We start from the raw sequence: 25,528 nt of genomic DNA on the forward strand, positions 1-25,528 counted from the left end.
ATGATTTACCCTCTTTGGGTGAGAGAGAGAGCGTGAAATTACTTTTTTTAGGGGTAGAAAGATCAAAATTATTGGAGCAAATTCTACGTACGAAGCAGCCGCGTGGTGCAAGTTGGGCTGACATTACCATGACTAAAATGGCTTCTCCTGCCCTGGTTATGGGCCAGGTCAAACCAGCCCAAGTTACGTCCACGCATCAGAATGGCCATCTCCTCACGGCTCGCTCACGCCTCCCCCCTCTCTTCTTCGGCTCTTCCCTCTCCACTCGTTCCCCTCCCCACCGCCCACAGCCCCACGTCCCTGCCTGACGCCGACGCCGCACGCCGCTATTGCCCGGGGGCCCAACCGCTCCGTCCGCCCGCACGAACGCCTCTTCCCGCCGCCGCACGGCGCGCGCGTCCCGGCGACTCCTGGGAATCCACTGCCCTCCTCCGCCGCTCCAGTTCCTCGATTCTAAACCCCTAGCACAGTGAGCACCACCAGCGGAGCACCGGATACTCCGGCGGCTTCCCATTCTTCGCGCAGCTGCGCATCCCTCTCCGGTCCTCCCCCGCCGCACTAGCACGCTCCGGGTCTTTCACCCCCGCCCCGTTCGCTCTCTGAAGCTTAATGGTATTCCTCCTGGCGCTTGACGAACTGGGCGCTGCGGGGGTCACGAAGGGTGTCTGCTGGCCGGCCGGCGGCCGCCCCAATGATCGCCCCCTCCTCTGCGCAATCATGGCTTAAGGTATTCCGATTCGGACACTTCGCTTGTTAGCTTAGTTACTGAAGCTGAACCCCTACATTGCCTGAAGTGAGGTCGCTCCATTTCAGGGTGGCAGCGAGAGTCATCTCGCTAGGGCGATCTCCTTAGAGTTTCGGTGGGGGCGCTCCAAAATGATGTGCTCCAGAATGAGGTATTGTTTTGTGCATATCTATCTTTTTCTGCCACTTTTGTGTCAGCACTTACTTATGGTGGGGAAATTAACTGAATTTGTTTCGGTTGCAGGTTTAGGAACGCTCTTGGTTCTAGGCTCTTCCGGTGGTGTTCACGTGATAAACACACGTCCGTGCGGAAGCTGTTGGAGGTGGATGGGATATCAGAGAGATCAAAGCTCCTCAACAAAGTATGCGAGTTGCCGCCAATTGGTTGCTGTAACTTGTTGGTTTTAACCTAAGATTTTGCCATGCATCAGTATTAAGTCCGGTTTTGTCTATTTCATCTTTTTACACATTCTAGTCCTATTATAACTGCTATACTTTTCCAAGTTCTCTAACCAATATTTGCATATTCCTAGTTTTGATGCCATGTGTAGCTTTTGATAATCAAAATTGTTTCCTTTTGTGCATGGAATATGTTAACTAGAGACCAGATACACATATTATGAATTAGAAAAGGATACATTCTTTGTTTGCCATGCTTTGATATTATATTATGACTTACTATCATTGTGGCTTTCCTTAAGCTCATCGATGAATCTATCCAGTGGTCCCTGATTTTTTTCCCCATTTGCGTAATTGTCTGTTTAATGCTGCCTTTCACCAATTTATACACAAAATTGATATCATCCATTTTTTATCGACAAATAAATGGTGAGCATACTCTGAAATATGTATCTATGGTCGCAGGTGCCTGTTTTGATGGGCTATAGTAACACACAATATTTAATGGAGCAAGAAAGAGTCCGCAAAGAATCTTCCACGGAGTTGATCAGTGTCTTGAAAGAAATTGATTTTGCAGAAATTTCGGCTAAGTTCCCATGCATAAAAATCGGTGACTCATCACCAATTGAACTATATGATGATTCTGCTGGTATGGAGTGCAAAGAAACCATGCTTTCTGGAAACCTCACGAATTTCATCCTAGAATCTGGTGGAAATTTGGAGACAAATCGTGAATTTGTTGACAAGTGCCACCCATCAGGTCCATCTCCAGCAAACGTAAATGATCTTTCAATCAGTGAAGAGAGTTCTCTCATCACTCAGCATATTTCTGGTGAACCAGCAGTTGATGGGGAAGTTTTCCCCGAGTCATTAGCTGATGCTACAACTGCTGATGGTAATGTCTTGGACAAAAGTAAAAGGTGTTTGCCTGGAGAACCGGCAGTTGTTACAGAAGCTTGTCCAGAGTCATTAGCTGATGCTACAAGTCCTGATAATAATATCTTGGACAAAGATATAAGGTCCTTGCCTGGAACAACTAGTAAGCAATATCGTAAGCTAGAGGACGGTGGTTTCCATACGGTAACAACAGAAGAGCCACTTCACTTTTGTGTTATCTTCAAAATTTTATGAAATTCTTCACATTTGATTTGTTTCTCGTTATAGATCCGCAAATTGCTGCAGCATTTCCCCAGGACCTATGCAGATCTACAAAATCCTCAAGGTCTAATAGAAGATGGGCAGTACATCATGTTCTTTGGAACTGTTATATCTTCCAAGTAATTCTATATTTACATATGAGAGGTTTCTTGGCATTTTCTTTGGCACCAAAGCCACATGTTAACTGTGCTTCAGTTCAGGCTCATTGACATGTGGCATGCACCGCTGTCCTGGCTTCACTTTAGAATAGCTGTCTTCATGCCCTTTGTATCATTAGTACTGTACAGCATATATTCATCAACGTTTGATGATTAAGCCTTTATTGTTTTGGAACAAAGTAGTAGAACTGTGACACTATGGCAGCTTTGTTTCTCTTGGATGTAGCCCTTCATAGTTATAGGCATAACATGGTTTATGACGTGATAGAGCCATACAATTCATGTGCATGTCGAATAAAGCTTAGAGAAATAATTGGTATTGAATTTGTCAGATCTCTTAGACTTGGGCTGCGCTAGGCATTTGTGTCATCTTGATTGAGCCATTTTGGCATATCTTGTGGTCTATGTGCATTTGGTAATTGGCGGGAAGCGGCATAATATTTGCTTCTTGGCTAACAGTAAAGCATAAGAGGTATATAAGATTGTGTTGTAAGTGTAGGGCATTTATTTCGCTATACTGGATGTAGTTACAAAATAGGGCACTAACTTTTGTCAAACTATTTTTAACAACAGCTTATAAGGTAAGTTCAGCACAATACAAGTCAGCAAGTGCAAACTGACCCAGTGGTCCATAGTCCGTACAATGGAGAAATTTAGATGAAGACCTAGAATCAGTACACTATTTCTGAAGTCTGTACGGCAAATAGGTAGAATGAGTTTATAAAAATTAAAAATTGAACTCGTAAACTCGAGCATGAGCAAAGAACATTGAATTCGTAAACTTTTATGTTGCATTTCCTTTAATCATCTGGGCACGACCTTGCCAACACAAGTTGATAAATCAACTAGGCACACCGCCAGCTCTTTAGATTTATTTTCAATTCCTTAAAATTGGTCTAGCAATTCTCTTTCACTATCACCGATTGAAATATTTTCAGACATTTTAGCAAGCTTAATTTGTAGTGCCACTCTAAGGCAGAGAAGCTGTGTTACATCATGTTTGTTAAAAATGTCGCCTGTGACCTTGGTCTTGCTAAGGTAGCAGTGTTTAGTCTATTACGGTACAGGAACTTACTACATGAATATGTTTGTGTGTGCTGTGTGGAGGAAGCAAATTCATATCTAGGTGTGTGGGCCAAATGGATGCTATATAAAAAAAAGTATTTTGTAGATGTTGATTGCTGAGAATGTAAAAAGGCAATCAATTAGGTAACATAAAAATGAAAAACAGTACTCCCTCCGATCCATAATAAGTGTCGCATCTTTGAACTAAGGTTGAACTAACCTTAGTTCAAAACTGCGACACTTATTTTGGATCGGAGGGAGTATTTCATATTATCGGAAATACCTGCTGCTTCTATACGTTGACATATATTTGGATAATTATGTCATGCTGATTTAATTGGCTGTAGAATTTCTTATCTGGCTACCGTTTTCCTTCATGTAGAAAGCAGCATGTATTTTAGATTTTTTTCCATCCTTGGTAATATTTTTTATCTCTCTCTCTCAGGGGAGTCAGGATTAGAAGTACTTTAGGTTTCGTTGAGGTTGTTGTTGGTTGTTCAATAGTTGAGCCCAAGTTAAGCTCTTCAGATGTGAGTTGTAACTCTGGAGCAGAGCAAAAACAGAGGATTCATTTGCACCTCAAGAAGTTTTTCAGTGGCCAACGTTTCTCTTCTCAATATTTTCTTAACTGTATATCATCAAAACACAAAGAGGGGGATATTGTTTATGTCAGTGGTAAGGTTGGTGAGCGAAAACATTTCTCTGTTACATTCCACTTGATGATCCTTTCTGCTGGTGCTTCCTGTACACTGATGCATGTCTGCAGCATGGTACTCCCTCTGTAACTAAATATAAGACGGTTGAACTGCAAAAACGTCTTATATTTAGTTACAGAGGTAGTTTTTTTTTTGAACCGCTGTTTGATAATGTTATGGTATGATTGCAGTTCTAATAATGGTGTCTCTTGTGTGTGTCAAGTACCATGGTTAATGTCCTGTATATGATTTATACCTTTGCACTGGTTCTGAACGTGCAGGTCAAGAAGGTACTTTCTAGTGGGCATTATGATTTGAAGGAGTACACTATTGACAAGCTCGAAGAAGAGGAGCAACAAAGTACCCTGCTTGATAGGAAACCATATCCTATATATCCATCAAAAGCGGGACTGGAAGCACGTTTGCTGGGACAGTCCATCTCTAGGTCAGTACAAGCTTTGTGTTTTCTTTTGGTTTCTAAATGGTTGTTGAGATCTAACTGATGCCCCTCTTAAGTCCACAGTTAATGTGATTATATTTCTCATCAAATGTGCGCCAAACTATTTGTTCATATCACCAAAGCATAATTCAGTCAACTGAAATGAAATGTGAAATAATGTGTTGGAATGTTGATTGTGTTTGTCATGTAGAACTGGGTTTTTGGCCACCACATTAAGTATGAGGAGGAGACAGCGGCTTGATCCTCAAGTTTGGAACTTTGGATCCATACCAATCTCTTTAGTTTATTTCCAAGTTTGTTAGTGTAGTGCTTAGCCATCCTTCGGATTTGCTTTAAACTTTCCTTTTCTCAAACCCTCTATGTAAAAGTGGATACATTGTAACCAACTTCTGTCGATCAAATAAATCCTGAAAGATATTAGACTCCGCGCCCTGGGCCAAAGCGGGCGCATCAGGGCTTAGTGACACCATACCACAAACCTGGGATGTACATTAATTCACTGTTTTTGTTCACCAGTTGTTCCTCTTAGGAGGGTTGTAACTCAAACTCTACCTTTTCAATGAAAAGAAACGCAAATGTCTCTTTACGTTTTCTTGAAAGAAAAGCACACATGACAGTGTTCTTGAAGTTAAATAGTTGATTCTGGATTAAAATGGAAAGAGCTAAATATATGGAGGTGCATAACTTACGTTATGTTGATACTTTAAGGGGTGACTGCAAAACATAAACAGCGAGCCACCTTGACCTGTGTGGAATGCATGTAGTTACTCATTATTTCCTTCTGGCTATATAAGAGTTTCAAATGTTTACAGGGCCTTGAAGATGCTGACTCCAGACATTGATCCTATCCCTCCTGAGGTTCTCACTGAGTTCAACTTGGCAAATCTGTTTGATGTAAGGAGCAATGCCACTAATTATACTTCACATAATGGGGTTACTTCTATGCAGTACTCCACAACTGTATGGACATACATGTCATGTTGGGTCGCTCTCTTAAGTGATGCAAGACATGCCCTTTTTTTTATCAGTTTTGGAGCTTTCAGTTGTGGAACATTGAGCAACTTCTGTATTCCAACCAATAACTGTTATAGCTGTATTTATCTATTCAAACTTCTATTATATTGTGTGCCTTGTCATCTGTCTGCCCTCATAATACTTTCCCCATTTATCAATACCATTTTTGGTCGATGTTAGGCTTACATGGGGATTCACAAACCTAAGAATCGAGATGAAGCTGATTTTGCTCGCCGAAGGCTTATATTCGATGATTTCTTTTATCTCCAGGTATCATTGTATATTCAGTAAACTGCCTTGCTCAGACGACTTAGTTTTTTAGTGCTACTTATGAATTTGGATAATGTCATCTTCTTTTGCTAAAGAAAAATAGTTATTTTTTTCAGTATTTCCCCTTCATCAAACCTCAATGTAATAATCAAGATTGTAATCTAATTATGGTGCCATCTCTGCAAGATCTCCTTATACCTATCTAGAAATTTGAGTACAATTTGTATGCTTGTTCAGTTAGCAACTTGCTAGAGGAAGCTTAATATGTTTGGTTTGATTATGTTGATTTGAAAACGCATGAATGTTAATATTTGTGTGATTGTAAAGTTTGAGGGAGTCTTTTGTCACTTTCAGTTCATTATTGTTGTTCATGATACATTGGTTTTCATAACTGTGCAAATGTACATGTGCCAGACTGCCAGTAACAAAACCATTTCTTATTGTTTCAGTTGGGGAGACTATTTCAAATGCTTGAAGCAGTTGGTACACGGGTTGAGAAGGAAGAATTGCTATATAAGTGTGAAAATCATGAGTTAAATGCTGTTGGTGTTGATCAGTGGTCTCCTCTGGCCAATAAATTGTTGAAGGCTCTTCCTTATTCACTTACTGCTAGTCAACTAAATGCTGTTAAAGAGATTATATGGGATCTCAGAAGACCAGTTCCTATGAACAGGCTCTTGCAAGTAATTATTTGCATTCTTCTTGGTTTGTTAACTAAATTTTTTGTTCTTGTTTCTGGACTAATTTATTCCTCCAACTGTTTGAAAATATAGGGCATGCTTGTGCGTAGAGCAAGAAAACACAATAACTAACGTACCCCCAATTATTATATCTTTAGTGCTTTATTCAAAGCATGCATGTAGGGAATACAAAGTAAAAACTGGACATTTATTAGGTATATAGATGAAACTGCACACTTACTTTGCATTGGAATATGGAACATTCCTCATGTCCGTGAACAAGAAATATGCCCAAGTTTTCAAACAGTGTAGTGAGTTGCTTGATAGAACTGGTTAACTGCATCATATTTTTCTTCTCCGTCTTGTTTGTGTTTGAGAGTTTATTTCTAGTAGTTGGCCATAAACGTTTCAACTAGTGTTTTATCCCATTCATTCCCACCTTGCCTTTTTATGTTTATTAAATGACCAGTATACATTACACATCCTTCTGTTTCAAATTCCAAACGTGATACTACAAAACGCCTGTATTTATTTGTGTACGAGCTCTCTGTTTTATCAATCAGAGATCTATATAAGAGTTTTTTTGTACGCTAACTACAAATGTGCTACTCAAACATATTGAAGCTTGTATGAATATTTCCACAAAGTCGTTGTTTTTGTAACAGGGGGATGTTGGTTGTGGTAAAACTATAGTTGCTTTCCTAGCATGTATGGAGGTTGTTAACTCAGGATTTCAGGTACACTCTTCAGATTTGACATCCTTCTGTACTGTTATTACAACATGCCAAAGGATTTTTTATCAATAATACCCACACATGCTAAATCCAAATGGGACATATAAGAAAAAAAAAATTATCATCGTGCTCATGGTTCTTTCTTTATTCAGGAGAGATTTCTCTGGTGTATTAACCTTATAATTTCTTTTTGTAGGCTGCTTTCATGGTTCCAACTGAGATACTTGCTGTACAGCATTATGAACACCTAACTTCATTGCTGGAGAAGTTAGATGGAGATGAATGCAAACCAAATATTGCCTTGCTAACTGGTTCAACTTCCACCAGAGAGTCAAGGATAATTCGGAATGCAAGCCACTATCCCTAGTCCCAACACTTTTCAAGTTTTGACACTGCATATTTTTCATATCTTTACATGTGTTATACATGACAGGGTCTCAAGACTGGAGAAATATCAATGGTCATTGGAACACACACCTTAATAGCTGATAAAACTGACTTTTCAGCTTTACGTATCTCTGTTATAGATGAGCAGCAACGTTTTGGTGTTATCCAACGAGGAAGGTTCAATAATAAGGTAATATGCTGACCACTTTTATTCACTCAATTATTAACCATACATGTAGTTTCTGCGTGTTACTTCATTCCTGTACTGAGATGCAATTTCTGCAATTTGGTCATGGACTTGAAAGGAATCATACTTATCATGAAATTTGCTTGTTGATACATTCATGCCGTTTTTGCATGCATTGTTCCGTGGTAAATAATGTAAAAAAAAGCATGGAAAAGATAATCAGCACTTTCCTACTGAATTTGCTCCTGTTGCTCATTTTTCTGCATGCACATGCACTAACTAGCATATTGATACGTAGAACAATATAAGGTGCTCCCACCCCCCTGCAAATGCTCATTTTCCCAATAGAACATACTGTTTCATGTTGCTGACCTTCTGCATAATTTCTTGCAATGACTATGATATCCTTTTATGTGTTAGTATGTCAATTGTCAAATAATATCAGATTTTGATTTACATCTCAAATACTGATATGGGAGACTAATCCTGCCTTCCAGAATTTGCCTGGAACTTGGCCATTTGAACAGAAACGAACAACAGTTTGTGCTTGAAATCATTGCATCAACATATATCATATATGCCTTCTGTCTGTTGCCTTTGTTGCATCCTATGGTCAATTTTGTTGTGTATGCACAATTTTTTTGTATTTGAACTCACTACATGATTGTGGTCCTTGTGCCTTGTGGATGCACATCTACTGTATGCTCTCGTTTGTCCAAGGAAATTTTTGCTGATTACCACCTCGGTTCGAAAACAGGCGTCATCCTAGAATACATGCAGTCAATTTTCTCAGATTTTCGCCACTAATATATGTACAAGCAATAAAAGATTAACTTCATTACGTGAAAATCATTTTAGTAAACCTATCATCAAAAGTGCTTGCATATCATTATGTTGTTAACGTTTCATAACACCAAATTAGAAATGCAAGTGTAACAAGAGAACAAAGGTAGTTGTTGCCTTTCCCTAGAAAAGAAGGTAGTAGTTACCTTTAAGATCCAAATTTCGTTTGTTAATTTCTGCCATCCTATTTTCGCTTCAAGTTTAACAAGATTTGCTTTTTTGTTGCTAAGCCATCTTACTGCAACTCGTTACAGCTGTATACTTCGTCTTCAAAGCTGAGTGATGAAAATACAAGCGCAGATGTGGCTTCTGATTCTGAAACATTTATGGCTCCCCATGTTCTTGCTATGTCAGCTACCCCAATTCCAAGAACACTGGCTCTTGCTTTATATGGGGATATGTCTCTTACTCAGGTACTTATTACAGATGCATTGAGTTCTAGTACTCCCTCCGTCCCATAATATAAGAGCGTTTTTAACACTAGTGTAGTGTAAAAAACGCTCTTATATTATGGGACGGAGGGAGTAATTGTTAGTCATCCAGAACCTTTGTACTTCACCAAATTTATTTGGAAACACATAGTTTTAAAAGTGTTTCTTGCATTACTGTTCTCATTTCTCACCGGTATTTGGAATGTTTACAATCAAAACCCACTTCTCTTATAGATTACAGATTTGCCTCCAGGAAGGCAACCCATAGAAACTCTTGCTCTTGAAGGAAATGACGCTGGGTTTGAAACTGTTTTCCAGGTGATGACGTAATTTGCTGTTGGATATAGAGTTCTTTTTTGTTCTCTCTTTGTTGGCACTGCTCAGTCTTTTCTTATATTCTTTTGGTCTGCGTCGTGCAGATGATGAGGGATGAGCTTATGGATGGGGGCAAAGTGTATCTCGTTTATCCTATCATAGAAGAATCAGAGCACCTACCACAACTTCATGCTGCGAAAGCCGATTTTGATTCAATAAAACAGAAGTTTGAAGGTTATCCATGTGGATTGTTGCATGGTCGCATGAAGGGCAACGAGAAGGATGAAGCTCTGGGCAGTTTTAGATCCGGGGAAACGCGTATTCTCCTGGCAACGCAAGTTATTGAGATCGGAGTGGATGTTCCTGATGCTTCTATGATGATTGTCATGAATGCCGAGAGGTTCGGAATGTCTCAGCTGCACCAGTTACGAGGGCGGGTCGGTCGCGGGGGAAAGAAATCCAGATGTGTGTTCCTGTCCTCCACCTCCAGCACATTGCCAAGGTTGAAGGTGCTTGAAAATTCATCCGATGGGTTCCACCTAGCTAACGCCGACCTGGTGATGCGTGGCCCTGGCGATCTACTTGGCAAGAAACAGTCGGGGCATCTTCCGGAGTTTCCAATAGCCAGACTGGAGATTGATGGGAGTATTCTGCAAGAAGCCCATCTTGCTGCGCTGGTATGTTGTCCCCCTTCCGGCAAATCTTCATTTCCTCTCTTCCTTGACCTGCATTAACTTGTTTGCTTCAAACCTCCAATGCAGAAAGTTTTGGGAACGAGCAACGACCTATCGTTGTTTCCACGCCTGAAAGTGGAGCTCAGCATGAGGCAGCCGCTATGCCTTCTTGGAGATTGACCGACCTCTCCTGTTCGTGGAACCGACAATGCCATGCGGCCCTGCGATGACGGCATGTGCCGTATAACGGTATAAGGCATCCTAGTGTGCATTGTATTGAAACTAGTTGTGGTGGCAAAGCTGGCATGGCCATATGTTGTTGGGTGTAGCAACGCTCTAAACCTGTTGAAAGCTGCGTATATTGTGCGATCAAGACATGGTTAATGGCGAGATGGTACTTCTAATTTAGGCTAATTTATGTTTGCAGAGAAATTGTGAAATGCCATCTCTTTTGGAGGATGCGTTTCTCTCTTTTATTTGAGGGAAAGGAATAGCAGGAGAGCTTAAAAACCATTGCAGCCATGGTCTGAAAGAAAAAACATTGCAGCCAGATCACCTGATGATCAGTAGATACAGCTTATTGGTTGCTGACTTAGACATATAATGACTTGCCAATTTGTCTCAAATTTCCTTAGGAGAACCTTCCTCCATGACATGATACATGACTTGATCTGCAAGACAAAGCCGTATGGTGGTGGTCGCTTGCACTTGCATATCCTCCCACGCATCGTCGTCAACCTTGGTTGGCTTCGTCTCCTGCAAACCCTTCGAGATTTCATGTTGCGCCAGAAGATCCTTGACTCTTGTTTGCCATAGACCATAGTTACCTGTGCCATCGAATTTCTTCACATGAAACTTGGTGAGCCTCGGCGCCATGTAGAGCCGCGATCTAACTGACTTGTCGCCATCGGTATTACCGTCCTTGTTTTCCTTTGCGATTTCCTCACGAAAAAGATATCGACCCAAATTCTTCGTTTGAAGCCATGTCCTTGTTTTCCTTTGCGATTTCCTCACGAAAAAGATCATTGATCCAAATTCTTCGTTTGAAGCCATGCCGCAGTACGCGATCTACCAAGAACCTTGAACCTGCATTGGACCCTATCTATCCTTCCTCCTTCAGAAATCACCGTGGCTATCAAGCTAGCTCTCGTCGAAACTAGACAGCTCCACCTTTTTCCTGAACCTGCAAATTGATTTTTGTGCCTGCTCGTCTTGTTGTCCCTAGCCTTTCATTACCGTGGGTAGACCTGGCCCTTTTTCCCCTTGCCTGACACGGAAAACAAGAAGGGACTAGCCATGATGGTGATTGCTTGATCCTCGGTAGATCAACTACACACCTCGGATTATTCTAACAGATACATGCCGCATTTCACCCGTTACGATTCCAAAATGAGGAGGCAGCTACAAAGAAGGATGGAGTCGAGCTGCACTTCTGCCTTTCTCTGTTTTTTGAACTTTCACTTGGACCTTACTTTGCTTTACTCTTCTCTACTACTTGAAATACATTGATTTCAAGTAAACGAGAACACAATTCAATAGGATCAGTAATGAATAGTTAGTTTTCCCTGCACGGGACACAGTAACCAAAATGGAAAACACAATTCAGTATGGTCCACCTTTTTAACCGCACTAGGTCCTTCTTGAGATGGCCATCCTAGGAGCTTTTGAAACACAACCCCACAAGGTCCGGCAGCACCTCCCGGCGCTCCTGAGAAGACGACGACGCCGACGGCAGCCATACGGGCCAGCCTCCTGCTGGCGCCGAAGCGTGCGGCAACGCCGCCAGAGCGCCTTGCGCGACGGACCCGGTCCCCGCCACCCCTCATCCCGTGTCGCAGCTGTAGGCGGCGCCTCCCTATGGATTTGAGCGATGTGCCCCGGTAGAAAAGCGCGGGGAGTTCGCCGAGACGGTGAGGCCTAAGCCTGAGACCACTGGCTAGGGATAGGAAGACACCAACGGCGGGCTAACCTAACCGAAGGCCATGGAAGCCGAGAGAGGGGGGAGAGGGAGAAAATGTGGATGCAGGGACCAGAGTGGTCATCGGCGGGCATGTGGGGAGTAGGCGCCGGGGCCAGAGTGGCCATCGGCAGCAGCGGAGAGAGAGGTGGGCTCAGGGGAGGTGAGCGTTTGCTTTAGGAAGTATCTCTAATCTTTTAAGAGTATACTAAATGAATATTTTAATATGAACTATATAGAGACTGAAATGAGCAAATAAATGCACTAAGAAGCCGTCTGCCCGTTTTGTGGCCGGTTAAGATATGGACCTCTTCCCGTTGTTTTTCATTCCGAGCAAAAATCAAGTATTGACATGTAACATACATCTATAAAATAAATACATGTGTGCAAACTTACAGTCATTCCAAGCGGGCTCTAAAATATGTTTACATACATTTGAATCAGAAAAAAAAAGAACATTTTATATCTGTGAACGGAGAAAGTAACAAACACCGCACCACTCGATTTTCCAAAAGCGCACCATCTCCGTTCTTACAAACGTTGACCGTTGACAGTCCGTACACAGTGACGTGTCGCTGCTGTCATCACTACTGGCCAGCAGCAACGGTGAGACTGTTTGCGTTGCGTTGCGTTGTCCGCGCACGAAGCATGTCACGACCTCACTGTTAAGAATAGAATAGTCGCTTATTAATTAAGCTAATTAGGATTAAGTTAATTGTTAGTTCCCAAGCAACTATGTACTTCCTTGACTTTCAAAGCAACTATGTATTTTCTTGACTCTCAAGTAACTATGTGTTCACTTGACTGCCAAGCATCATGTGTACTTCCGCCTGGATATAAATACCTCATCACTTCTATCATCAATAAAGACTAATGGATTATCTTTCATTCATCTCTCTTGTTCTTTACCTTTCACTCAAAACACGTTATCATGCACTTTGCTCTCCATTAGAGAGATAGGCTAAGACAGAGAAGAACAAAGGCCAATTATCTCTGGCAACGGAGGCAGTGGCACCGGACTTGCACACCCAGCGGCGGAGCAACAGCGGCCCACGGTGTCGGTCTCCGTCGCACGGCAGCGTCCTCGGCACGAACTACGGCGGCGATGCAGCCTTCAGCATGGCGTGCTTGCCCTCACGGCAACCGAGGCGAACAAGACAACCCCGGCGTGCCCTCTGCCATGCCGCGGCTCTCAGTCGGCACGCAGCCTGGTCCTGGCAATCGGCCGGCTCTAGCACACCATCCATGGAAAAGACGAACATGCATCTACGATGCATGCATACAAGAAATCCATCGAGAGAGAGCCAACTTGATTGTCTATTTATGATTAGCATCACTGATTCATTGACCGATTGTATTTTCCCTGAATCAGCAAGCATTCCAAATAGAGAAAAAAGAGAACGGTGATGTGTAATCCCATCAGCGGCAACCGCTTCAACAATGGCGAGAAGAACGCGACTTTTAGGATCGAAGCGGCGCTCTTTGTGCACGACGCAGTGGCGCCCTCCAATGGAACCTTCTGCATACGGCTCCCCACCGGTCCGGTGACTCCCAGCGCGCGACGGCTCCCGACCCTGCGCGGCTTCGCCCTCCCGAGCGCTCGTAGCGCTGCTACCGGCCGTCGGCTGCAGGACGCAGCACCGAACGCTCAAAGCAATTCCGCGTCTGATAAAAAGAGAAATAAATCAAGAATTTACTCATCTTATCATCCCGTAATCAATCAATTGATCATTTTCTATGTACATGTATGCACTCATGCGAATTGCTTTGTACCAGAAAAAGGCACGCTTCTTCCGAGAGGCGAGAACGACATCACTCCGAACAGAAAATCTGCAAACATAGAGATCAAGGCAAGATGAGAGGAAGTGTTGAGACAAGAAGATGAAAATTAATATCCAAAACTGCATCTTCTCTGCGCGAGGCAGAGGCCAATCCAAACTCTGCAGCCCGATGCGGCCGGCGCTGCCTCCAGATGCGGCGATCTCAGCCATCCGGCGTGGTCCTCAGAGCCAGCACGAACGCGGCCTCAAGCGCCCGAGGCCATCCGGCTAAGCGCTCTTCGGCGGTCGCGGCCACAATGCCCTCCAGCAACGCGACGTCCACGGCCTTCGGCCCGGCGGCGGTTCGCACCTCCCGGCGTCCAGCACGCCATGGCGTCCTTCTCAAAGCGACGGGAGAAATTGGGGAATCTTATCCCTCTGGCCATTTTTCAACCATAGGTTATTTCCAAATGGCATAAAAATATAATTACGCACTATTTTACATCTCGTAAAATATCATTTGAAGCCTCGTGTCTTCATATATTACATAAAAATGTAAATTATTAAGTTTTGCATGGGATATTCCCTTTTGCTCCTACGTGCATATGCACCATTGTCGAAATACACATTTCGAAAAGTGGAAAAATTCGGAACAAAAATCCCGCGTGTATATCCGGACATTTTATGTCCGTTCACAAGGTTTCGGTGAAAAACGACGTTTTTGTGGCTTGTGTAAAAAAGACAATTTCTGATGCTTCATTCTAACTATTCACAAGGCATTTCTTTATTTTTTTACACAAGCCATAAAAAACGTCGTTTTTCACCGAAACCTTGTGAACGGACATAAAATGTCCGGATATACACGCGGGATTTTTGTTCCGAATTTTTCAACTTTTCAAAATATGTGTTTTCAACAATGGGTGCATATGCACCTAGGAGAAAAAAGCCGCGTCCGTTTTGCATCTATATGTATTACCACAGTAATACTGATGCAAAAGAATGTTTTGCGTACATTTATTCCTTCAGAATTTAAGACATTATATATGTCTTTGCATCAAACATTTCCTAAGGCATACATTAGGAGAACAACTATAATTTTTGCAACTGACTTTTTGTTCTTGCAAATCAAATTATAATTCAAACATGAATTATGAAGTGCCGTATTCAATATGACTACCCGTATTTATTTGTGAATCACAAGGTAATAGTGCCATCTACTGCACAATTTGCAGATTATCCACTAATACTGTGAGGTCTACGTCTTACTACTTTTACAAGATGATTACCTTCAACGTGCTCTTCCAAATATTAATATTAGATGTGACTACCTCAAGATATCATAAGGTCATACTGGCATCTACTGCAAAATTTTGCATAGTATCCACTATTATTACAAGGTCTACATCATGTCACTCTGACATATGATTACCTTCAAAATGATTTCATATATTTAGCATAACATAAGGTAATAGAACTATGAACATCTACTGACAGAAGTCAGACTATGTTTTGTATTACTGCGAGATCTACACCATATTGGTGATTATCTTCAAAATGTTATCCTATAAATTGAGGTCTACACACATGGTTATAAATCATTAGCTATTCTAAAATTTGCTCCTGTGAGGAAATTGGTGTTGTTGTTCACTAAAATTATTTACTCTCATAGTAAATATTATTCATGTGCAATCACTATATGCCAAAATGGTATTGTGTGCTAATATCAACTATTTAAGCCTCATTTTGCTTGAATATGTCAAAGGAAACTACATACATATTTGCATATAATCGTGATTAATTTCTATTACATTGGTAAAATACATGGCAGTGAAGCCTATGTCACTATTTATAATTATAGTGTTGTCCATCCATCAAGATGGATCCCATAATTATGGCAACGATTGAGTGTCTCAACACTCACTACTAGGAAAAGGGCTATAGATGGAATGGCCACTAATGGCGCACCAGACATGTGGTGCGCCACTATTATATAGCAGTGGCACACCACGGGCTGGTGCGCCATTAGTGTGAAAGACACTAATGGCGCACCAGACACACGGTGTGCCATTACTAACATTTTTTTCCAAACATACTAATGGCGCACCAGGGCACAGTGCGCCACTACTATATTTTTTTATTTTTTTGCAAAACTACTAATGGCGCTCCGGGGAACAGTGCGCCATTACTAGTTTAATCTAGTAATGGCGCACTGTTCCTTGGTGCGCCATTAGTGTATATTTCATGGACACTTGATCTCGATCCCCCTCCATCTCGATCGCTATCCCACCTCGCCAGATCCGGCCCCCCTCGCCGTCGAGCACCCCCGCACCCTCTACCCCGCTCCACCGGCCGCCGCCGCCGACCCCCCGCACTCTCCCCCGCTCCACCGCCGCCGACGACCCACCGCACCCTCCCCTACTCCACCGCCGCCGCCGACCCCCCGCACCCTCCCCCGCTACACCGCCGCTGACGACCCACCGCACCCTCCCCTGCTCCACCGCCGCCGACGACCCACCGCACCCTCCCCTGCTCCACCGCCGCCGACGACCCACCGCACCCTCCCCGGCCCGCTCCACCGCCGCCGACGACCCCCTGCACCCTTCCCCGCACCCTCCCCGGCCCGCTCCACCGTCACAAAAAATTATTACTGTTTTTATAAAAAATTATTACTGTTTCATATTCATATTCATTTTCTAAAAATTTATTAGATGCAACAAAAAATAATAAAAAAAATTACTTATGGCGCACCTCTGGCTGGTGCGCCATTGCTATATAAAAAAAGATTACTAATGGCGCACATCTGGCCGGTGCGCCATTGCTATATAAAAAAACATTCTAATGGCGCACCGCTTCGGGGTGCGCCATTAGTAAGTTTCCCCCTAGCTAATTCCTCCCTCTCCCTCGCCAGATCCCCTTCGTCCCTCGCCAGTAACTCCCCGACCCCCGCCGGACTCCACCCCCGCCGCCCCCGCGCCCCCGCGCCCCCCACCACTGCAGCTCCCCCGCGCCGCCGCCCCCGCGCCCCCACCACCGCAGCTCCCCCGCGCCGCCGCCCAAGCGCCCCCGCGCCCCCACCACTGCAGCTCCCCCGCGCCGCCGCCCCCGCGCCGACCCGCGAAGCACGTGAGGACCGCCGCCGTCTTCCTCTTCGACTACGAGGACCCGGACGAGCTCGGACGCCCTCGAGCCATCCCTTCGACGCCGCCGCCGCCGCCGACCCCGACCCCGACCCCTCCGGCGACCGGCCGCGCCCGCCCAGGTACCTCTCCTCCTTCCTCCTTCCTCCCTCCCGAGGTTAAGTCAGTTTCCCCTCTCTACAACTTTGTCTGCCTCCAGAAAATTGAAAACCGAACACAAAATTCAGTGATAGTTTCAGACCCGGAGTCACAAATCATAAAATAGACTTTTTTGGAATTCGTTGATTGCATGAGAACTGAATTTATGTTAATTAGTCAGAAGTCATGGCATTATGCAAAGAAACTTTGCCGAAATTGGAGCAGCTCTCTTATGAAGTTCTGATGAAGAGCGGCCCTCTCCTCCTTCCTCCTTCCTCCTTCTTGTACATTTTTTGGGGTATTAAGGCATTTTAGAGTTAGTTTTATTTATGAGGCAGTACTTTATTTTAATATTTGAAAGGGCCTCTCACAAGACATGTATTGTCAAGCACATTGAAGGAACAATCTGTTTTGTGCAGTACAATATCCCAACTAAACACAAGCAGGACAGTGTTGTGGGAATACCAGTTCCATTGAGGATTTCCGACATCAGATTAGTTTAGCAGCCCCATTTTGATACCATTACTTTTCTTGGGGGGCAAATCTCCAGTGTGCTTTTTTCTTTTCCAAAGGAAAAGAAAATGTGGTGTATAACAAATGTATTATTTGGTGGAAATTGAGATATCATATTAATCATTGACAAATTGGCTTTGAACAAATAATCTTAAATCCATGCATACCTACACAATTCATCTATTTGCTCAAATTTCTCCAAATTTGCATTTTATTGTCTGTTTATGATTTGGAAATATTCTAATTCAAGTTTTGTTGCGTATAACAAAACACAGTCACCTCCAAAGAAAAGCATCAAGGACGGTACCACAAAAGGATTATCTGTAACGAGGTCGATAAGCTGGTAACTAAGTTCTGTTCTGTAAAATCTCTCGACTTTTTTTAGCGTTATAAGGGTCCATAAGCAGTGTTGTCATCAGGTCCAGACATAAGCTCCTATAGTAAGTAGCTTTTGGTTTTATCTTTGTAAGATAACTGGTTCTTGTAGTTTGCTGTTGGTTTCTCTTAATGCAAATCGGAGGGGTAAACCCTTCCTTGATAAAAATTAAAGTGTCTGGTTTGTCGATTGCAGAACTGAACTTCTCTTTGAGAATGTGTACTTTGTGCTCTTGACATTTGCGCTTAAAGTTCTGAGAAAATCCACATGGTCTTTCATTTCTGTTGCATTGTTTTATCTATATGGTCTTTCATTTCAGAGTTACACTTATATCATATTAATCATTGACAAATCCACATGCTTAATCAATCGAGTAGTAAGTTGTTTAGGCTTGGCCATTTCCACTCATTGTAGATAGATAGAGTTACACTTTTGTTACATTGCGTTATCTTTCTGTAGAGTAGTAATGCTCCACTTCCATTGGTACTACTTGTGATGCTGACAGCAAGTCTGTAATACTGAAATTTTGTCAACTTGTGATGCTGCTGCTGTACCCCGAGAGGCCCTTGAGTTTGCTGGAATGTCGATTAACTTCCGTTCCGGCAAATTCGGGTACTCCATATGTCCTATTTTCAGCAAAGGTCATGCTGAAATTTTCCATGAATTTTAGCATGACTTTGCTAAAAATAGGACATATGGGGTACTTGTGACTAATGCATGGGCCGGGGTCTTAGTACTTAATTAAGTAGGAACCACTCATCCTAACCATTTGCTCTCAAAATTACCACTTCACTTCTTACTACTGAAAATCTTAGACCATCTCCATTCACCAATTGCTCAAATCAGTTCGAAGGGCGTGTTTTCACCACACTGTGGATTATCTTATTGGACCCAACAGGGATGATGTAGTTTTGAATTATGAACATAGGAAATGTCGTCATCAGACGACGAAAGTCTCCCGGGGGAGTGCGACTGGTGCCACGACGGTCGAGGTCTGTGCGACAGGCCTCACCTGGACGATGATCGGCTCTTCAGCATTAAGCTTGAGGAGACCTTCGAAGTTGAAACGGTACGCAACGACGACAAGTGTTTTTTTCATAATTAAGCATGACTTCAACTATTTCAACGTGTAATTTCATCTTTTACAATTCGAGTATAGTTTATCCCATGCCATGCAAGACGCTATGTCTTGGAGAGGATGGATTTTGAAGATCATGAAAATTTTGAAACGAAGAAAATTCACCTAAGGACACATCATGATATGGATTTTGAAGTAAATCTGTATAATGCTGAGAGCGTAACCCATTTTGGTTGCAAAAATTGGGAAGCATTTTGCAAGATGTATGGTTTTGATGAGGGTATGCTTGTCACCATGGATCTTGGTGATCCTGACACCGACCATGCAATATGGACATTTGGGTCCTTGTTGATACGCCTCCAGTTCTACCGCTATGTGAGTTTCTCAAACATAGTTAATTATTAACTAATTTATATTGTTTATTTCAAAATAGTTGACAACTTATTTCCATTGACAGCTTATTTTGATTGTTCAAAAAATGTGCGGAACATGGTAGACAAAACCCACTACACCGATGGCTCCGAGTTAACTTATCAGAAGAAAAATCATCTGGTCGGATTTTGTACTGATCTTGAGAATTACAATATCTACAATCAAACTCCTCAACATTATGGTCAATACGTGCCACTAGTGCACGTGTTGAACTACGTTAACTACCATGGAGATACCCTGGTAAGAGTTTTTACTATTACGACATCCGTGCATCTTTTGCATACTTCTAAAACTAGTACATCATTGCTAACTATGAAGTTATTACTATGTTTTTCAACAGAGAATCCCTGAGGATTGTGTGCCTCATTTGATGTATCAGAATGGCAGTCTTCGTGTTTTCAACTTCCATACCGGATTTCTAGAAGAAGTGGAGACATGCTAATCAGAGAATGGAAAAAATGTATGGACAGTCGTAAGGAGGTTCTTGGAAGCAAAAGGAAGCGCCGCGCAAGAATTGGAGACAGGATGATCTCCATTCTCCATAATGGAGAGTCAAGGTCTATATTGTTTTATGCTATTTTACCTTAAATAGGGTATTTAGGTCCTGCCTAATACTGATGATCATGTGCTAAGAACAATTAAGTAGGGTTGGTTCGATGACTATCAGGATGATGATCGTATGACTTGTTATTAATAACGAGTAGAAGTTGTATGATGATGATTAGTAAGACTTGTTAGGACTAGTATTACTTTCGACAAACTCGCTACTCGCGGTCTCGAGACTTGTAATGTTCTATCTTTGTTCGTCTTTTGAATTCGGAGACTAATATGATGAATTGTATTCAGAGACTAATCTTCTATTGTATTCGATGAATCTGCTGTTGCTGTGTGGTGCTGTTTATATTCTGTCCAATAATATATTTTGTAATCGGTGCAAATATCAGAAACGAAAAAAAAATCCCTAATATACATACTAATGGCGCATCACCCCAACGTGCGCCATTAGTATGCCAAAGGATACTAATGGCGCATCACCCCGCAGTGCGCCGTTAGTATGGGAAAGCACATGGGTAAATATGGCCCCCTGGAGGCATACTAATGGCGCACCGTGGCCTATACTAATGGCGCACTGCCTGGTGCGCCATTAGTATACCAGATACTAATGGCGCATGGTACTAGTGGCGCACCAGTATGGCGCACTACTGGTGCACCACTAGTAGGCCTTTTCCTAGTAGTGACTTTTGCAATGCCCACATCACATTGTGGTTATACTTTCATACTGGCTAACCAATGCTAAACATGCAACATCTATGTTTTTGGCGGTGACTCTAAAGTTGCAACGTTCATATGCATTTTATGTGTCACCAACTTCACTTAGTTCTCAAACTAAGTACATAATGGATGAATTTTTATTCACCCTGAATATTTCCCTTAAGAGAATGAGCACATCGTGGGTGACCACCATTCAGTTTTCAAGACCTCAAGTCCATTGCACCTCACACTTCTGTCATTTAATCAACTTCAAGTTGAGATTCAATGATAAAATATTTTAATATGTAGATTCGGTTGAAAAGCCCTTAATACACTTTACATCCTCATATTGTACTACCATTTTCCATGGTAAAGAAACATAAATTTCTTAAAATCACCAGATTCACCCAACGGGTGCTATACCATTATTTGAAATATTTGCTAGTAATGAGAATACTATGCAAGTTAGTGTTCAAAAAATAGAACCATGAGGAATTCGAAGTAAGTGGAGGCTAATAGACAACCAAAGACAGAATTATCTCTTAATAGGAATTGATCATTTTCAAATGATCGAAAGACAACTCTCAAGTTTGTCAAATGTGTGGTTATATAAATATTGTACCTATGATTACCAAACCGTCAAACATATGGTCGAACCACACCACAATTTTTTTTTAAAGGCCAATAAGTTCGATGGGATAAAATTGAAAATTTGCAAATAACAACCAGATTTTGGTAAAGGATTGTTCTGAGAATCTTCATTAGAAGGAGGACCAAAATCTAGTGCGAAAAATGGAGGATGAACTCATTTGCACTCAAGAATATTGGAGACCTCAGGTAATCTCCTAATTATCCCAACATATTATTAGCCTATACTTGTACTACTACATGTAGTAAAATGTCAAATATCATATCCCTTGGATACAATATTCGATACATTTAAATGTATGTTTCAATTCATACTCAATATTGTTGCGTGCACAATGATTTTCTAAGTATTAATGAATTAAATATTAGGCTTGATAGCCTTAGCCATCCCGGTATGGGGATGATTAGAAAATTATTGACAATTCCATTGGTCACAACTTAACAAGTTGAAAAATATTCCCCATATCATCAAATTATATGTGCACCACATGTGCCATAGGGAAATTTTTGTTTTAAGGAACTCTCACCTTAAAATTCTAAATGAGCCACTTATTCTTCCTTGAACACATTCAAAAGATATATGTGGAATGTTGGACCATTATCTGGGGTAATTTAGACACTTCATGGTACTCATATACACATTCATAAAATGTTTTTAAGTGTGTCTCTTATCACACATAACCATGATCTTACCCAATAAATAGCTTAACTTATCAAAGTAGGAGCAAATTCTCCTAAACAAAGGATAAACCCAGTCGAATGGACAATGTCGTTGAACTCATTTCACGAGAATTTTCTGATTTCATTCAGTACTCTATGTACATAACCAGAATGGTTTAACTAATTTTTCTTATCAAAGATAGTCAAATAAATTACATGACCACTTTTAAAGAATTGTTTTACTAGCCTCTTGCTGGACAAATACGGCCTTACACACCGTAAGTATGATCTAAATCATACCAAATGCATATCATACTATTTTCCCCTTGTAGTAACTACGTGGAAATCAATAAAGTATCTCCCATCTGCGATAATTCGGTTACATACCGATATCACCACTGCAACGTACATCAATGGGCACTCACAGAAAATTAGGGATCTATGTGAGGAATAACAATTTATTCGTCAATCAAAATTATTCATAGCCCGTATGCTGATTGCATCAGCAATAAGGATATTCTCCGGCATTAGGGGGAGATAAGTACCACAAAGAATGCCGAGAAATAAATTAGGAATGTTATTGACATTCAATCCTTATATCCACGTACTCAAAGAATCTGAACTAGAAGTTTAGAGAATCATATATTTGCAACACATTGCAAATCTGCCACAGACATTTACTGATGACAAGGTGTCACTAAATTCTATATTCCTGTAGTAAATTGTCAGGAAGTGTGGAGGTACCTTGACAAACCACTCTTCTCCCCAAATGAGAGCAAGAGGGGGAGAAAATCTGACAACACGAGATATAACTTCTCATATGCTTCCGCGGAAACAGAGGAAATCAAAACCTTAACCAGTAAATGTAATTCAACATCAAGTTGAAAGACACCTCACTGGATGCTCATCATCCAAAGCCTGGCATAAATGTGCACAAATGTTTTGGTGCCGGGACATCGAAACGCCTTGACTCCATTTGTTATAGGAAATCACAAGGAGTTAAAAAGGAATAAATATATTATCCACAAACTTCAATGATTCCATCGGAATCATATAAACTAAAGACTACATTTGTCGACATATATTTCTTCTCAAATTGCTAAACCTTTTGGGCCCCGAACCAAAATCCATGGTAGAGTGCCTCTTGCACTCATATTGGTTCACATAAAAGGAAGCAAGTAATGAAGAATAGCACTTGCTCTACAAATGAGTAGTATTTACCGCAGTAATACCTACTGCTCATAAGTATCTTCCATATGGAATACTAAAAACTTCTCATTCATAGACAAAGTCAATGAGGTGGTGAGAAAGCGAGGCTTGTAGCAAAAGGGTTCACGCAGAGACCCGACATCGATTATGATGTAACATACCCTATTGGTATGAGTGGAATTATGTTTCGATACTAAATATCATTGGCAATAAAAATAATAATAATATCCATGCAGTTGATGGATGAAGTGGCTACATACTCATATGAGTCACTCATTTTGGAAATCTCTATTCAAGTCCCTGAAGGACTTATACTTCCGAATCCAAAAGAAAATCGCAACAAGTTTTGTGTAAAACTCCATAAGTCACTCTATGACTTGAAATTGTCAGAAATCATATGGTACTACTGACTAAACGATTTCCTTATTCAAAAGGATTACTCGGTTAAAGATGATTATTTACATGTTTAATAAAGGAATCCCAAATTTGATTCCCTTGCATCACCTCAGTGTATATTGATGATTTCGTCATCCATGTCTATACATAAACATACACAAAATCATCTCAAGATGGAAAATTTGGATTCAACCAAATTTAGCTTAAGCTTACAACTTGAGCATTCTCTCAAGAATACATATCAGTCTACATATATCCAAAACATATACGAGAAGTTCAATGTGGATATATCATGCTAATAAAAGACATGTAATATGGTCATACTACCCCTGATAGATTACAAATCCATTCTTACCTAGGGGTGATAATTAAGTGATATTAGGACCTAAAGTTCTACATCTCACTAACACTAAAGCACTCATATAATTGCAAACTACGCCAGGCTTGACACTATATTTGCTATCTTTGTTCTGAGTGCAACCCCAACAAAAGGTATATGGTCGATATAAGAAATATCAACTTATATATCAAGCTCACAATAAAGCTTGGACAATTCCATCAGGAAAATCAAAATATGATCATGATATGATGTAGTGATATTGGCTCTTTATTTGATCCCAACAATGCCATATCAATGACTGAATTCATTGGAATAGTCTTCTCATGAAAGTCATCTAAATAGACTTTAACGACTATTTCCATTCATCATTCTAACATAATTGCTGTATCTAAAAATATTGCAAAATATGCATGGCTTGGTAGAATGATTAACCACACTCAAAATCATGTGGTTGAGATTCATCAGAATCGCATAACTTGATTTTATTAAGATTCTACCACTTGTGTTACTCAATATGTACAGTTTATATGAAGAGCAACATCATAAAACACATTGCTCAAAAATCACTTATCCTCATGAATTATAGAAAGTGATGAAACAATTTGCAAACAAAATATTGGAAAATCCAATGGATTATTCATAATGGTATGATCATGTCAATGGAATTGGTCGGACACATCCTCCAGATTTGCAAAGTTCAGGGGGAGTAATCTCCCAAAGTATAACCTGTTAACAATCATCAGATTGCATATATTGTACTCTTTTTCCCTTCATGAGTTTTTCCCTAATGGTTTCTCATAAAAGGTTTTTAACAAGACAATATTGATACAAGTGTTCACATATGTCATGTCAGTTTCTCCTTATATTTTTCCCATTGGGTTTTAAAGGAGTTTTCAGTGACATATCAGATCACACTCTTTTCCTTATGAGTTTTCTCTCAAAGTTTCTCATAATGGTTTTTAATGAGGCAATATCTTCTCAAAGATCATATGTCATACTTTCTATTTTCCCTATCGAGGTTTTTAAAGAAAGTACTCGAGACATATTAATTGTTCTCTAAACTCACCAATGAGTTTTCTCCTTCTTCAAAGGTTTTTCTCATATGAGTTATCTAGAGACAATAATCATTATATGTTGCATCATTTTCTCCTTGTTATTTTTTCCACTCGGTTTTAAGGAGTTCTAGCAACATATCTGCACTATTCTCCTCACATTTTTCCCACAGGGTTTTTGGAGGAGACATTCAAGATTATTCAAAGAATTTGTCAACATGATGGATATACCTAAGAAGAGGCGTTGTACAAGGGGGAGTGTTAAGAATAGAATAGTTGCTTATTAATTAAGCTAATTGGGATTAAGTTAATTGTTAGATAGGTTGCTTGGTTCTCAAGCAACCATGTACTTCCTTGACTCTCAAAG

General features: G+C 41.1%; 1 protein-coding gene and 1 long non-coding RNA gene across 3 annotated transcripts; one reads left to right on the top strand and one right to left on the bottom strand.

Moving 5' to 3' along the window:
• Window positions 1-226: 226 nt before the first annotated feature.
• LOC109732217 (ATP-dependent DNA helicase homolog RECG1, chloroplastic/mitochondrial) lies at window positions 227-10,646 on the top strand. 2 transcript variants are annotated; one of them, XM_020291417.4, is made up of 18 exons: window positions 227-727; window positions 814-896; window positions 989-1,106; window positions 1,609-2,223; window positions 2,308-2,420; window positions 3,970-4,204; window positions 4,501-4,664; window positions 5,492-5,573; window positions 5,874-5,963; window positions 6,413-6,646; window positions 7,309-7,380; window positions 7,574-7,726; window positions 7,811-7,954; window positions 9,049-9,207; window positions 9,460-9,543; window positions 9,645-10,217; window positions 10,302-10,409; window positions 10,455-10,646. In XM_020291417.4, exons 1-17 carry the CDS (start codon window positions 692-694, stop codon window positions 10,392-10,394), a joined length of 3,048 nt encoding a protein of 1,015 aa, XP_020147006.1. In that variant the 5' UTR covers window positions 227-691; the 3' UTR covers window positions 10,395-10,409; window positions 10,455-10,646. The 2 variants fall into 2 exon arrangements, with proteins under 2 accessions (XP_020147006.1, XP_020147002.1); XM_020291413.4 differs by having other exon boundaries at window positions 10,302-10,646.
• Window positions 10,647-13,472: 2,826 nt separating this feature from the next.
• On the bottom strand, window positions 13,473-14,375 carry LOC120966548 (uncharacterized). Its single transcript, XR_005760428.3, has 2 exons — window positions 13,945-14,375; window positions 13,473-13,836 (listed from the first exon to the last, which is right to left on the bottom strand). It is a non-coding gene; the product is annotated as an uncharacterized lncRNA (long non-coding RNA).
• Between the last annotated feature and the right edge of the window lie 11,153 nt (window positions 14,376-25,528).

Source organism: Aegilops tauschii, chromosome 6, assembly GCF_002575655.3.
Source record: "Aegilops tauschii subsp. strangulata cultivar AL8/78 chromosome 6, Aet v6.0, whole genome shotgun sequence".
Taxonomy (NCBI): Eukaryota; Viridiplantae; Streptophyta; class Magnoliopsida; order Poales; family Poaceae; genus Aegilops; species Aegilops tauschii.